This window comes from Sorex araneus, chromosome 3, assembly GCF_027595985.1.
Source record: "Sorex araneus isolate mSorAra2 chromosome 3, mSorAra2.pri, whole genome shotgun sequence".
Classification (NCBI taxonomy): Eukaryota; Metazoa; Chordata; class Mammalia; order Eulipotyphla; family Soricidae; genus Sorex; species Sorex araneus.
In genome coordinates, this window is record NC_073304.1 from 24,561,610 (window position 1) to 24,576,519 (window position 14,910).

The 14,910-nt window shown below is 52.4% G+C and overlaps 1 protein-coding gene across 1 annotated transcript in view; it reads right to left on the reverse strand.

Annotated features, from left to right (window-relative positions):
- The window catches only part of LRRC74A (leucine rich repeat containing 74A), a 32,500-nt gene extending 23,400 nt beyond the window's left edge, over nt 1–9,100 (reverse strand). Inside the window, exons 1-3 of the mRNA XM_055130464.1 lie at nt 9,094–9,100; nt 6,947–7,078; nt 2,618–2,790 (exon numbers count right to left, since the gene is read on the reverse strand). Coding sequence (XP_054986439.1) covers nt 2,618–2,790; nt 6,947–7,078; nt 9,094–9,100 — 312 coding nt within the window. The remainder of the gene's footprint in view (nt 1–2,617; nt 2,791–6,946; nt 7,079–9,093) is intronic.
- Between the last annotated feature and the right edge of the window lie 5,810 nt (nt 9,101–14,910).

Consider the following 14,910-nt stretch of genomic DNA (forward strand, 5'->3'; position numbering starts at 1 on the left):
TGTTCTCTCTTTCTCTCTCTCACTCTCTCTCTTCCTTCCTTCCTTCCTTCCTTCCTTCCTTCCTTCCTTCTTCCTTCCTTCCTTCCTTCCTTCCTTCCTTCCTTCCTTCCTTCCTTCCTCCCTCCCTCCCTCCCTCCCTCCTCTTCTTTCTTTCTTTCTTTCTTTCTTTTCTTTCTTTCTTTCTTTCTTTCTTTCTTTCTTTCTTTCTTTCTTTCTTTTTCTTTCTTCTTTCTTTCTTTCTCCTTTCTCTCTTTCTCTCTTTCTTTCTTTCTTTCTTTCTTTCTTTCTTTCTTTCTTTCTTTCTTTCTTTCTTTCTTTCTTTCTCTCTCTCTCTTTCTTTCTTTCTCTTTCTTTCTCTCTTTCTCTCTTTCTTTCTTTCTTCTTTCTTTCTTTCTTTCTTTCTTTCTTTCTTTCTTTCTTTCTTTCTTTCTTTCATGTTTTGGGCCACACCCACCAGTGTTCAGGGTTTATTATTGCTCTGCACTCAGGAATCACTCCTGGAAGGCTTGGGAGGAACTTATGGGATGCCTGGGATCGAACCTGGGTCGGCCGCGTGCAAGGCAAGCACCCTACCTGCTGTAATATCTCTCCACCCCACTCTGAGCACTTTCAATGCATGTCAGACAGACAGGGAAGCCGTTGGTAGGACAGGAACGAGGGAGAATGAGCATTGGCTCAAGCCAGTGCTGTGTGGTCCCCCCCTAGCCACCTCCCCACCCCGCTGTTCATGACATGACCCAAAAGTGGGCACCTTTCAGTCATGCTCAGAGGCTGGTGACGTGGCCCAGTTGGTCTCCCTGCTGTTACATCAGCAGAGCCGGCAACAGGGAGTGACATACCCCGCCCCCCCCCCCCCCCCCCGCCTTCCTGGGGACTCCTTAAGAGCCCCATGACCAATTCCACCCACGCTCACTCTCAGGGGCAAGGGTCTGTGTCCCCTTCTGTGTGGACCGTTGGCAAAACGGGGTGAGCAGAGAACAGCCCAGCTCCCAGGGGGCTGCGCCCTGCCAGAACAGGGCGTGGGCTAGGCGGTGTGGAGAGACTCCCCAGGCATGAAATATGATCCCTCCTGTCAGGGAGCACCTGAGCCGCCAGGGAACCGCCACACGTGCAAAGCGAAAGAGCAGAGCGGAGACGCGCATGCCCAGCCTAGAGGCACGTCAGCTCAGCGTGCAGGGAGAGGGAGCTCCGGAGAAACCCGGGACAGAGCCCCCCAGCCCAGCCACCGCTGCTGCTAAGGATCGAGGGGGCCAGCCCTGAGAGAGCCTCATCATGATCCACCTTTTCCCCACCACACTCCTGAGGTAACGTGCACTCCCGTAACACTGTAGCACTGTCCCGTAGCACTGTAGCACTGTCTTCCGGTCCTATTGTTCATTGATTTGCTGGAGCGGGGCACCAGTAACGTCTCCATTGTGAGGTTTGTTGTTACTGTTTTTGGCATATTGAATACGCCACAGGTAGCTTGCCAGGCTCTGCCATGCGGGCAGGATACTCTCCGGTAGCTTACTGGGCTCTCCGAGAGGGATGGAAGAATCGAACCCGGGTCAAATGCCCTACCCCCGCTGTGCTATCGCTCCAGTCCTAACACCTCATGAATCAGCCTTCCTGCTGTCCACACTCGTCGAGACGGCTTGGTCCCTCCTTCCCCTACACCCCCGAAGGCAGCAAAGCCTCACCTGGCCAGCAGGTGACTTTGGAATGGGCCCGGGCTCAATGCAAAGGTTGTCCTGCATCCATGAATCAGTGAGTGTTTTTCCCCTTTGATGCTGAACTGGTTTGTGACAGTCCCCAAGTGAATGGGCTGTGGTGTGGGGCAGGCCTGGTTGGGTTTGGAATAGTGTGGGCTTTTTTTTTTTTCCTATGAAGGAAGTTTGTTTCATATGCAATTAATTGATTGTAGTTATGTGAAGTGGTGATGAACTCAAAGGTGAAGTCCAGGGTTCACTTATGCCAAGCTGTGTGTGCATGTGTGGTGTGTGTGTGTGTGGTGTGTGTGTGTGAGAGAGAGAGAGAGAGAGAGAGAGAGAGAGAGAGAGAGAGAGAGAGAGAGACAGACAGACAGACAGACAGACAGACAGAGATAGTATAAGGCTCGCCTTGCACGTGGCAGACCCTAGTTCAATCCCTGGCACCATATATGGTCCCCTCAAGCTCTGCCAAAAGTGATCCCGAGCACTACCGCATCTGGTCCCCAGAACCGAAAGGAAGAAAGAGAGAGGAGAAATAGACAGGGAGACAGAATGACAGTGCATTCTTCTGTAAGAAAACACGGCCCACCCTGCAAAAGCAGACCCTGAGCAGAACAGTCCAGCAGGACCCCCCTCCCCCATTCAAGGCAGAGGTCAGCTTGGCAGTGGAACCCAGTTGCCATGCTGACCTGGTCCTCACATGAGTGCCCAGACCTGCCCACGGGAAAAGTGCTCAGACGCCCGAGGCCTGGGCCCCAGCAACCTCCTTCCCAGGAGCTGGTTGGGGTCCCCTGGCTGCTGGGGAACCCCATGGAGCGGCCAACCAGAACCGAGGACAGGGTGAGTGGGGTGAGCATCCAGTTGCAGCTCAAGATTCTCTGGAGTGCGGAGAGCTCTCCTACCCTCCACCCCAGCCCCATGCTCACCACCAGGGTGATGGCGATGGCCTTGATCCCCTTGGGCCCCAGCCCATGGTGGTTGAGGTTCACCACGGTCTCGTCCATGGTGCGAAGGAAGCGGGAGACGGGCACGACGCCCACCAGCTTGCAGGCCTCCAGGTACAGCTCCTTCTGCCCAGTGGTGAAGAATTTCTCCGTGTCTGTGGGGAAAGACGCGATGGGAAGATGTGGGGGTCCTACCCTGGCCCTCCTCCCCTCCGCCCTCTGACTGGTGAGCCTCCCTCCCCCCCACCTCAGAATCTGTCTTTTGGGAGTGTGTGCTGTAGAGAGGGCAGGAAGTCAGCCAGTGGTGGGAAGGGGGACCCTAACACTATCTCTTTTTTTGTTTCTTTTTCTTTTGGTCACAGCCAGTGATGCTCAGAGGTCACTTTTGGTTCTGTACTCAGTAATTGATCCTGGTGGTGGTGCTCAGGGGACCATATGGGATGCTGGGAATCAAACGTGCAAGGCAAATGCCCTACCTGGTGTGCTATCGCTCCAGCCCCCCTAACTCTCTTTTTTTTTGCTTTTTGGGTCACACCTGGCGATGCACAGGGGTTACTCCGGTTCTACACTCAGGAATTACTCCTGGCGGTGCTCAGGGGACCATATGGGATGCTGGGATTCGAACCCGGGTCGGCCGCGTGCAAGGCAAATGCCCTACCCACTGTGCTATCGCTCCAGCCCCCCTAACTCTCTCTTGAGATGATTTTAGGTTGGGACTTTTCCAGGGAGAAGCAGCAAGAAGGCCCCCGCTTGGCTGCATCCCGCCCCTGGCCATCAGGAATGAAAGGCCCACGGGACTGGGTCAATAGTACCGTAGGGAGGGTGCTTGCCTTGCATGCATGCAGCCAACCTGGGTTCAATTCTCGCATTCCATACGGTTCCCCCGAGTACCCCCAGGAGTCATCCCTGAGTGCAGGGCCAGGAGTTAAGTCCTGAGCATAGCTGGGTGTGACCCCACAAACAAGCAAACAAAACCTGAAAAGCCCGCCCAGTGCGGCTCGGAGAGGTCGGCCACACAACGGACAGGCCCACTCATGGGGGTGCGCGTCTTTGTTGCAGATCCTGTTCCCGAAACGTTGGCAGGACTGGGAACAGGGCTCTGCCTGGTGTGTGCAAGGCCCCAAGCTCGATCCTTAGCGCTGCACAGTCTCCTCCCACCCCCCCACTCCCCGCCAACACTACCAGGAGCGTCCCCGGTGCCCCGAACCACCAGACTGAGCATCATGGCAGTGGTTTACGGGGCTCCAGTGTTCCCCAAGGGCGGCCCCCACCCCCAAGTGTTGGGCCCGAGATCCTTACTTGAAGGAGTGAGAGGAGCACTAAGGGGAAGGAAGCTGGCTGCTCCCAGGGCTGGCCCCCGAGTCTCGGCGAGCAGCAGAGACCCGCATTTGCTGGGCCTCCCTCCCGCAATCTGCACACCACTGGCAGCAAAGACTGGCCCCTACTCTGTCAACCACAAAGCCGCCCTGCCCCACACAGCGGCTCTCAGGGGCGCCAGCTAGGGTGGGGGCATTCGTCTCCCCAGGCCCACCTTTTGCGGCCTTTTATTTGCTTAGTTTTGGCTTTGGGAGCCACACTTGGTGGCGCTCAGGGCTTACTCTGCGCTCTGCTCTCAGGGGCCACTCCCTGCAGTGCTCAGGAGACCATATGGGGATCAAACCCAGGGTGTCTGTGTGCAAGGCAAACACCCTAACCACTATACTATCCCTCCAGCCCTGCCTTGGGGCCTTAATGCCCAGACTCTCGACTGTCCTGGCTGGCTGGCCGTGGGTAGAGGGCCCGGTGCTGTCTGGCTGGGCTGTCTCTCTATCCACTCTGGGCACGGCATGGCAGGGATTCCTGAGGCTGCCTGAGCTCTGTGCCTGCGTTTGTCTCTCTTCCGCTGCCAGGCCCTGGAGCCAGCCCGCGCCGGGGGGCAGACCGTGGCAGCTCCGTGGGGGAGGGCACTGCGGGTAGTGGAGGGGGTGAACCGGTTTCCCCAGGTCCACAGCTCGTACGCCTAGACCGCAGCCTGTGTGGGCAGAAACTGAGGCACCGGCTGGCACACGATGACCTCCCTCCTCTCCCCAGCAGCTGGCAGTTCCCATGGGGCTGGTTTCCTAGTCCCTCCCGGAGCCCCGCCAGCCCCCTTCCGGCCTCTCAGTCCCAGTGCCAGGAGCAGGAACCCAGACCTGCGATCCTGCCCCAGCACCGGCCGGCCAGAGCCAGAGCCAGTCAGGCGGGGCTCACGGTCGCCCAGGCTCTGCCATGCTTGGACTCCGGCTCCAGCTCTGCTGAGGACGTTTTCTGGCCCTATACACTGAGTTTTTCATCGCAACACAGCTTGCCAAAGCCGCATCAGCACTGGGAGGCGGGGGGCAGGGAGCAACGGGGGAGACTGTTCTCTGTCTCCAGGCCCTCTTGGGGGGAAAAAATTCACCGGTGAAATCAACGTGAGCGGTGACCTGGGGGTGAAGTTAGAAAGAGAGCTCGAATCTGTGAGTACGTGCGTGCGTGCGTGCATGCGTGCGTGGTGTGTGTGTGTGTGTGTGTATGTGTGTGTGTGTGTGTGGTTTCGGGGAAGGTGGGCGGAACAGAGAAATAGAAACAGAGAGACAGACAGACAGACAGACAGATATAGAGGCAGGGCATTCATGTGGAGAGTAGCATTGGATGTTGATGGGAGCTGGGGTATGTGTGTGTGTGTGTGTGTGTGTATGAAAGAGAGAGAGAGCGAGAAAGAAAGAGAGAGACACACACAGAGAGACAGAGACAGAGACAGAGAGAGAGTCATGTGTCCATGTGGAGAGGGAAGTTGGATGCTGACCTTGATTGGAGCTAGTGTGTTCATGTGAGAGAGACAGAGACAGAGAGAGAGAGACAGAGGGACAGAGACAGAGAGACAGAGAGAGAGAGAGAGTCATGTCTCTGTGTGGAAAGGGAAGTTGGCTGCTGACTTGATGGAGCTGGTGTGTGTGTGTGTGTGTGTGTGTGTGTGTGAGAGAGAGAGAGAGAGAGAGAGAGAGAGAGAGAGAGAGAGAGAGAGAGACACACACACACACACACAGAGACAGAGACAGAGAGAGTCATGTCTCCGTGTGGAGAGGGAAGTTGGGTGCTGACCTTGCTGGGAGCGTTTATGCACCGAGGGCGCAGAGGAGCCCAGTGGACAGTACAGCTTCCTGCCTCTCTGCCTCCCAGCCGCAGGCACCACGTGAAATCGCCACTGGGCTGGTGTCCACTTGGGCAGCAGGCCTGGCCGTCAGGTGGGATCAGCCCCCTCCTCCTCCCGCCTTCCCTTTCGTTGCGGTTACGGGCTTCGTGCAGTGCTCTCACATCCCGCTGCAGTGCTCTCCTGGCGTCGCCGTGGAGCTCACCCGGACCTTCCTCTCAGCTAGCGTGCGGCTGTCTCTCGTGCCAACGCTCACCACGGCCTGCACGCTTCTCTACTGGTGGTGCTTGCACACGTCTGCTGTGTGCCGGGACCTACACGCTCCATGGCCGCCCCTGGACCACAGTCTTTGCACATGGGGGGCCACCGAAGACCAAACTCAGGGTCTCACGCTCGCAAGACATGCTATAGCCACTGAGCCAGCCCCTGGGCCCTTCCTTTGTTCTTCTGGGTCCTTCCCTCCTGGGGGGATGTGGGAGGGAGGGGCACCTGCTGCTTACAATAACCAGATACTCGCCCCCCCCCCACCTCCCCGTCCCCCTCAGCCGCTTCCTCCAGTCCTGGGAACACCTGGAAAACCTGAAAAATGGGGTTGCAAGAACAGTTGCCTGAGCAGGGAAAGTACTCAGGGTTCGAGATGGGCCCCTGGAATATAGAATACAGAAGGCGGGGCAGAGGGCAGGGGGTCGGGCGGGGGATCAGCATGCCCGCTAGTTCCCTGTCGGCTGTGGCAGCTCAACAGCCCCCACCCCAAAGCCTGCCTTTCTCCTCTGGAAGACATGGTGTAATAAAGCAGACGCCCCAGGGCCTACACAAAGTCCACCCGAGAAGCCGCCTGGGGCCGCACTCAGAGAAGCAAACACCCCTGTTTCCCCCTACAATTCCCTCTTCTTTCCCTTTCGGGCCACACCCACTGGCGCTCCCCCGGTGGGACAGAAGGGGTGGCAGGGACGGAACCCAGGTCGATCCCAGGCAAGGCAGGCGCCTCACCTGCCATAATATCCTCCCTATAGTTTTTCCTCGGCCCATGAGGAAGCGGGCAGGCTCGGGGAGCACAGCTGGGCTGGCCAGCAGGCCGGGCCCGAGGGGGCCCCCGCGGCACACGGGGCTTCTGCTCCCTTCTCTGCAGAGGGTGCCCACGCCCCGGCTGCCCTGCCCACCTTCCACCTCCAGGTCTGTTTCTGGATTCTCCTGAGCCGTCTTGTCCTTCTCCACGACCACCGTGGAGGCGTCGGCCTCGCAGTACAGGGTCTCATCGCTGCTCGGTGGCCTCGGCAAGGATTCGGTGTCCTCTGCAAGCAAGGAGTCATCTTTCTGACGGCTGACCCCGCTGGCCCCTCCCAGGGAGGCCGCTCCCTCCCCCCATGCTTTCTGTCCCTGCTCTTTTCTTCTGCACCCCGAATCCTGGCTGCAGCCTCCATCTCTCAAGGAGAGATCTGCTGCTGTGTCCAGACTCTGTGTGTGTGTGTGTGTGTGTGTGTGTGTGTGTGTACTCTGTTCTCCAAGGCCCTCTCCCTGGTGAATAGGCACTGGGATCTAGTGCTGGACCCTTCGTTCCCCTTTTCCCCCACCCAATACTCCCTGTACTGTATTTGGAGCCTGTCTGAGAGAGAGAGAGAGAGAGAGAGAGAGAGAGAGAGAGAGAGAGAGAGAGAGAGAGAGAGAGTCTTGCTTACTCCACCCTTCCTTTTTGCTTTTTGCTTTTTGCTTTTTGGACCACACCAGAGATGTTCAGGAGTTACTCCTGGCCTTGCATTCAGGAATTACTCCTGGCAGTGCTCAGAGGTCTATATGGGATGCTGGGGATGGAAGCCCGGATGAGGCGGCTTACCTGATGTCCTATCTCTCCAGCCCCCTCCCCCACCCTGCCCCTGCTTACTACCCTTTTCCTTTCTACTGGCTTAAAGGAATTCAGGTTCTACTGTTCTTCTGGAGACAGGATGTGTGCAGATACTCCGATTTCCTTATTGGCTGGCACAGAGGATGTTGGGGTGGGGAAGGTGTGTCCAGGAGCAAGGCGGATGACATGGGCAGATGGCCAGTCAGAGCAGACTCTGGTACTGGAGGGAGAGCCCTGCTGCTGAGAATTGGCTCTAGCTCCTCTTCTTCCCAATCCAATATTTGTCAATAAGCATGAAAAGGAAGGACTTGTGAACATTTACCTTATTTTTTTTGAGGGGGGGCATTGGGTGTTGTTTTTAAGCTGCACATGGCAGTACTGAGGGCTTACTCGTGGCTCTGTGCTCAGGAATCACTCCTGGTAGGACTGGGGGGAACATACTGAGTGCCGGTGGTCAAACCCCAGTCAGCTGCATGCAAAGCAAGACCCCTACCCATTGAACGTCTCTTCAGCCCCACAAAAATTTCCCTTGGATCAGAACGAATGGCTATGAATAAATATCCATGTTCTTAGCTTCCTTCCCGAACCAGTCCCTGCACATGCTAGACATAATTTTTCTGCCTCTGGGTCCAGTGCTGGGTTGATCTGAGTTCAGTCCCGTGCTCCCCAGAACCTCATCCAAAGGTCCAGAGCTAGTCTGCCCATATCAGCAGGACATCCTGGTTTGGGGTAGACTCACCCCACCACCTGGCGCCCGGTTAGAACACAGCCAACTTGCTCTTTGGGTGGGCTGAGCCTTTGGCTACAGGTCCCGAGTTTTTACCTCCCAGCTCCTAAGATAGTAGAATTCCCACTGTGTCCACATGAGTCTGCTTCTTTCTTAGTCTCGTCCTAGATCCTCCTCCCCACATTTATTTCCCAGTCTGGAAGACAAGGTCCATATGAGCAGGGGTGAAAGTAGCAGTAGACAGGCACTCAGAGGACTTCCAGCAGCTGAGCCTGATCAAAGCATGAAGACGTTGAGTTTACATTTCACCAAAATATTTTACAATTCCACCCAAGCGGTGGGATGCTGGGAAACATGGAATAGGCTCTCCAGAAACCTAGCCAAACCTGAATTGTAATGCTAGCCAATTTCTGGGTTGTAAATATTCTCAACCCAGCTGGTTTCAAACCACTAACATGGTATCAACCAGCTCACAAAATAGAAATTAAAGACATCTAGAGCTAGCATAGGCCAGTTCTGCACCAGTTTTGCACTGAACCATCTCCACTTTGGTTGTGCAGGCCAGCTCTGAGGTTGGGTCAGTGTAACACAGCCTCCTACTTCTAGAGGGTCCGAGGTAAGGAGGCCAGGGGGCTTTGGGAGTGATGTGACTGCTGGGTGTCAGACTGAGGCAGAGGGCCTGAGTGGTGAGAAATGAGATGCCTTTTCACCTTTTGTAACAGACTCAAGAGATTCGTTACTGTCCATGGTGCCAGGGCCTTCTCAGGGGTTGATGCCAGCTTCTTGCCACCTTTTTTTTGCTGTTTCCTTAAGAAGTACACTTGCCTATTCACCCGTCTTATGTTTGGCGCACCCTGCCCTCACACAGACAAATCCCGGGGTGGGCAGGCTGTAGCTAGCCTTACATTCCAGCAAGCCCTGGAGAGAGTAGGCTTTGGTGGGAACTGGGCGAGCGTGGATTTGACCCCAACTGTGCCTGGGAGAGGTCGCTACTTCCCGGGCTCATGGAGGGCCGTGACACAGAGGTGTATTCTTGGGAGCCCTGTCAAAAGGATGCCCACCAGCCCGCGACTTTGTGACTTAGGAGTCACTTTCATTTCATCTTCAACATTCCATGACCTCATGCAGTCATTGTGATCCACCTGAGCGGACTTGGCAACACCCTCTTGGTGGCTCTGGCAGTCATCTTTTCTCCTATGTTCACTGAGGCCAAGCCCAGGCTTGGCTGTGAGTGCTCAGGTGTTGTGGGGGGGCCTCTCAGTGCTTGTTGTATTTCCCTCGGAGGCCGGACCACACCCAAGCCCTCTAATCAGGTGATTGTGAAGAACCATCACCATGTTCTTCTCTCAAGGTGTTTGTGCTTCGGGTACAAAGTATGTCAGTGATGGGTGAACTCATTTTCCCCCTACCCAGTTCTTCTTTCTTTTTTCTTGTCCTTTTGGGAGAATATCCTCAACCTTGGAGCAGAAGATCAAAAGCAAAGCACGACAAACATATGCTCTATCTCTACAACTTGTTGCGGCCAAAGCATTGTTCGTTTCAAACTACCGCGCGGCCTAACTTGGAACCACTCAACCACCGTTCCCCCGCTGGGCTATTTTCACATGTCTCGAAGTTGAAGTTCACTTGCAATTTACTGTCAAGGGAATCTGGAGGCGTGTTTATTCCTTCTTGATAAGCTTTCGGCACATCAACTGTCAGGTCAGTGTCTGAAGGGCTTTGGGACATGAACATTCTGTGGCCCACAGAAGAAGGATGGGGATCTAGGAATGTATATAGGGAGAACATAGTTAGAATCTTGATTCAAAGGAAATAATGTAAGTCAGAAATGCTGCTCGTCCCTTTCAGCACTCGTGTTGACAAACACAGCCTCTACAACTCATAAGACACTAAGATGGGTTGGGAATGTAGCCAGGAGTAAAACAGGAGTCAGATATCCCTTTCAAGGAATGTGCAATATTAGCTGGTTAATATAAGTCTGGTTCATAAACCAGGCCGTCCTTAGGTTTAGGGAGATCCTGGGAAAATACTTTTGGCAGAACTCCTAAGCATATAAACAATTGAGTCCCTCTAAATCATTATTTTAGCTCCACCAGGCAGTGCTCAGAGATTATTCCTGTCTGGCTCTGTGCTCAGGAAACACTACTGGCAGGGCTCGGGACCACATGCAGTGCCAGGATCAAACCCAGTGACCATGTGCAAGGCAAGCTCCTAACCCATTGTACTATCTCTATGACCCCATGCCCTCTATATTTTTATTTGAAAACTCTATCACTTAAGGTTATCTATTTTGTTTAGCTCTGTTTGGGGGCCACCAAACAGTCCACTCTGTTTGGACTGGAGTGATAGCACAGCGGGTAGGGCGCTTGCCTTGCACGTGGCTGACCCAGGTTCGATTCCTCCTCCCCTCTCAGAGAGCCTGGCAAGCTACCGAGAGTATCCCGCCCGCACGGCAGAGCCTGGCAATTTACCTGTGGTGTATTCGATATGCCAAAAACAGTAACAACAAGTCTCACAATGGAGACGTTACTGGTGCCTGCTCGAGCAAATCGATGAGCAACGTGGGACAACAGTGCGACAGACAGACAGTGCTGTTTGGGGGCCACACCCATCAGTATTCAGGACTTACCCCCTGGTTCTGTGCTCAGGGATTACTCCTGGCACTGTTCTGGGAGCCCCTTGGGGTACCAGGGATAGAATTGGGGTCAGCCATGTGCAAGGTGAACACTTGCCCCTGTGTTATTAATCTGGCCAGTACCTATCTTTTAATTTTTTTCTTTTTGGGTCACACCCAGCGATGTTCATGGGTTACTCCTGGTTTTCCACTCAGGAATTACTTCTGGTGGTGCTTGGGGGGACCATATGGGATGCCAGGGAATGAACTCAGGTCGGCCACATGCATAGCAAACACCCTATCCACTGTACTATCACTCCGGCCCTATTTTTTTTAAGTAAATTTTTTTCTTTGTGTGCTGTCTATCAAACCCTAGGTCTCAGACATGCGATGTGTGTACCTTACTGCTGAGTTTCATCCCTGTCCCTAACATTTTAATATTGAAATAAGTTTATGCAGACAGAAGAGTTGCCCAAACAGTAACATTTCCTGTATGCTCATTGCTCTGCTTCCCCTCCTATGCTGACGCCTTGCACTGTCTTAGAAAACTGCTCAGAGCTAAGATGTGATCAGCAGCAGGAAGCTGTGAACTGCGCTGGGGCTGCTGTATGCTTGTGTTGAACGGGGTTTGCTCTTAGGTCCCCGCAGCACCCACATGGCCTTGCTTTTCTGCCTCTTGCTTTCTCCTAACTGGTGTCATTTCCTAAGTCCATCTTTGTCTTCCATCTTCATAAAAAGTGCTGGTCAGGTATTTTGGAAATTGTCCCTGATTTGGGGGTCGTCTGATACTCTGTCCTGGGAGGCCAGGTTTTGGAGGCACCTTTCTTTCTTTTTTTTTTTTTTTTTTGGTTTTTGGGCCACACTCAGCAATGCACAGGGGTTACTCCTGGCTCTGCACTCAGGAATTATTACTGGCGGTGCTCAGGGGACCATATGGGATGCTGGGATTTGAACCCGGGTTGGCCGCGTGCAAGGCAAACGCCCCACCTGCTATGCTATCACTCCAGCCCCATATTTTTAAAAATATTTAAAAAAAAATTTGGGTCACACCAGGTGATGCACAGGGATTACTCCTGGCTCACACACTCAGGAATTACTTCTGGTGGTGTTCAGGGGAACATATGGGATGTTGGGAATCGAACCCGGGTTGGCCTCGTTAAGGCAAATGCCCTACCCGCTGTGCTATTGCTCTAGCCCCTACAATGATAAATTTGAGCCATTGCTAGACTCATGATAAAGTAAAAAGTATTCCCTCCTTGAAGAAAAAGTTTGTCAGTTTGTCGTTGTATTTATTAGCCATTAAATGGCTACCGAAGGTCTAAGGTCTCCATAGAAAAGAACAGTGAGAAAAAGAATCAAGGAAAGTTGGCAGAAACCACATCATGAAGAGAGATTTAGGAAGAACAACCAAAGAAAGAAGACAGAGGCTATAGTTTTTATTATTTATTTATTTATCTATTTATTTTTGACTTTTCGGATTATACCTGGTGATGCTCAGGGGTTACTCCTGACTCTGAACTCAGGAGTTACTCTTGACCATGTACAGAAGACTATATGAGATGCCAGGGAGGTACCTAGTAATGACTCTAATGAAAGTGTGTAAATGTGTGTGTGTGTGAAGTATGGTGAAATGGAATCAATAGGTGGTGACAATGAGGGTGTGGTGGGCTTTGGCACATAGTAAGAGCAGAGGGAACTTGAAGAGGGGAAGTCTGTAAGTCCAGGGCCACAGTCTTCCACAATCACAGGGGGCCAAAAAAAAAAAAGGGTGAGGACAGGTAAACACTGATGAAAGCATGATAAACCTCACACATGAAAGTGTGAATTGGGCTGGAGTGATAGCACAGCGGGTAGGGCGTTTGCCTTGCACATGGCCGACCTGGCGATTCCCAGCATCCCATATGGTCCCCTGAGCACGGCCAGGGGTAATTCCTGAGTGCAGAGCCAGGAGTGACCCCTGAGCATCGTTGGGTGTGACCCAAAAAGAAAAAAAAAGAAAAAAAAGAAAACAAAGTGTGAATCAGTGAACAAATGAAAAGAATCAACTCAGACCAGTGGACATGTATTGACACTATTCAATCAGGAACCCTGAACATCCCATAGGAAAGATTAAACTTAAAAGAACCAAGTTATAAGATGTGCAGGCAGCTCAGGTGATCATGAAGGTTGAAGACAGAAACTCTCTCAGCGTATCCCATCGGAGAGACTGTGTTTTCCAGACATACGCATTCAGTACAAGAGCCACCAACCCCTCGTAGCTCTTGAGTCCCTGAAGCTTTGAATTGAGATGTATTTTCTGTGTAACACACACACAGGATTTCAGAGATAGACACACAGATGACCTTCTAAACATTAGTGACATGTTAACATATAAAAATTCTTGTTTCTGTGGGGCCAAAGCATTATTAAATTTAACCTCCTTTTAAATACTTTTTGGTGTGTGGCTACTAGAAAACAAGGAAATGACTTAAGTAGTTCACAATTTATTTCCCTTGGGCAGCGCTGTTCTAGCCTTGGTCAGTTGCCTCTTCAGTCCTGCAGGAGGCATGCCAATAGCCTGGAAACTGATGTGTTCAGCCAACAGGACGAAGACACACTGTCAAACTTCCATACATATCTGTTGGTATAAATCAAATCTGAATCTTCAAGGGATCACATTTTCTACACACAGGAAATTTTCCTTAAGAGAGCATTTGGAATCTCAAATAATAATGGTGGGTCTGGTGTCGAAATATTGAATGTAATCAAAGTAGAGAGAGAGTAATGTGGACATCATTTGCCACACAGGTAGGGGGAAGGTGTGGGATGGGGGGGGTATACTGGGGTTTTTGGTGGTGGAAAATGTGCACTGGTGAAGGGATGGGTGTTTCAACATTGTATGACCGAGACTTAAACCCAAAAGTTTTGTAACTGCTGTCACGGTGATTCAATAAATAAATTTATGTATATATAAAAAGAGATCGAGAGAGCATTTTGAGCTTCTCAAAGTATTGAAAAACCTTCTGCCTGTTCTCCCGGATAGTAGACCCACATGTTTCCCATTGCCTGTGTTTGTTATCAACAGCTGGGATAAATTGAGACACCTATACAGTCTCTTCTTGGAAGAGTTCTGGCGTGAGGAGGTTGCAGATGATACTTGTAATTTTCCTTTGGGGAAGTCTGAGGTGTACTACTTCTGGCCAACTCTCCCCCCAACCCCTTGGATTCTGTAGCTACGACTTCTTTAGCACACAGTAGTAAGCTTGGAGAAGACCCTTTCAGCCAGGGATGGTGGAGGAAGACCATCCATTAGGAACATCCCAGAGTAGGTTTTTTTTTTTTTTTTGCTTTTCAGGTCACACCCGGCGATGCACAGGGCTTACTCCTGGCTCTGCACTCAGGAATTACCCCTAGCGGTACTCAGGGGACCATATAGGATGCTGGGAATCGAACCTGGGTTGGCCGCGTGCAAGACAAATGCCCTACCCACTGTGCTATAACTCTAGCCCCTCCCAGAGTAGTCTTGGTTCTAAAAAAAAATAAGAGTAAACGGTGAAGCTTGGGTCAGGCACTCTGAGGAAACCAAGACCAGGTTATCTTGATAGATCCAGTGGTAAGGAGATTGCAGAGCCAGGAACTCAGCTCACCCTCAGTGTTGCTCATTACTTCCCAACCTGGTTGATGAGGAAACAGAAAAGAGGGTGACCAGGCAATCTTGGTGAACTTGTCTCAGGTATCTGAAAGGACAAGACATTAGTGGCTGCCATATTTTGCCCAACCTTTGTGACCCAAACAGCCCAAACTGAGGCTGACCTTCAGCAGAGTTCTGAGCTGGACCCCAGAAAGGCCTGGTGAATATCCAAGAGCCCCATCTCAGACTCTTAAGTCAGAACTCTGGGAAGAGGGTGCAGGACTATCTTTTGAAGACATTTCTCCAGTGGAAAGGGAGTCATCAGTTCAAAAA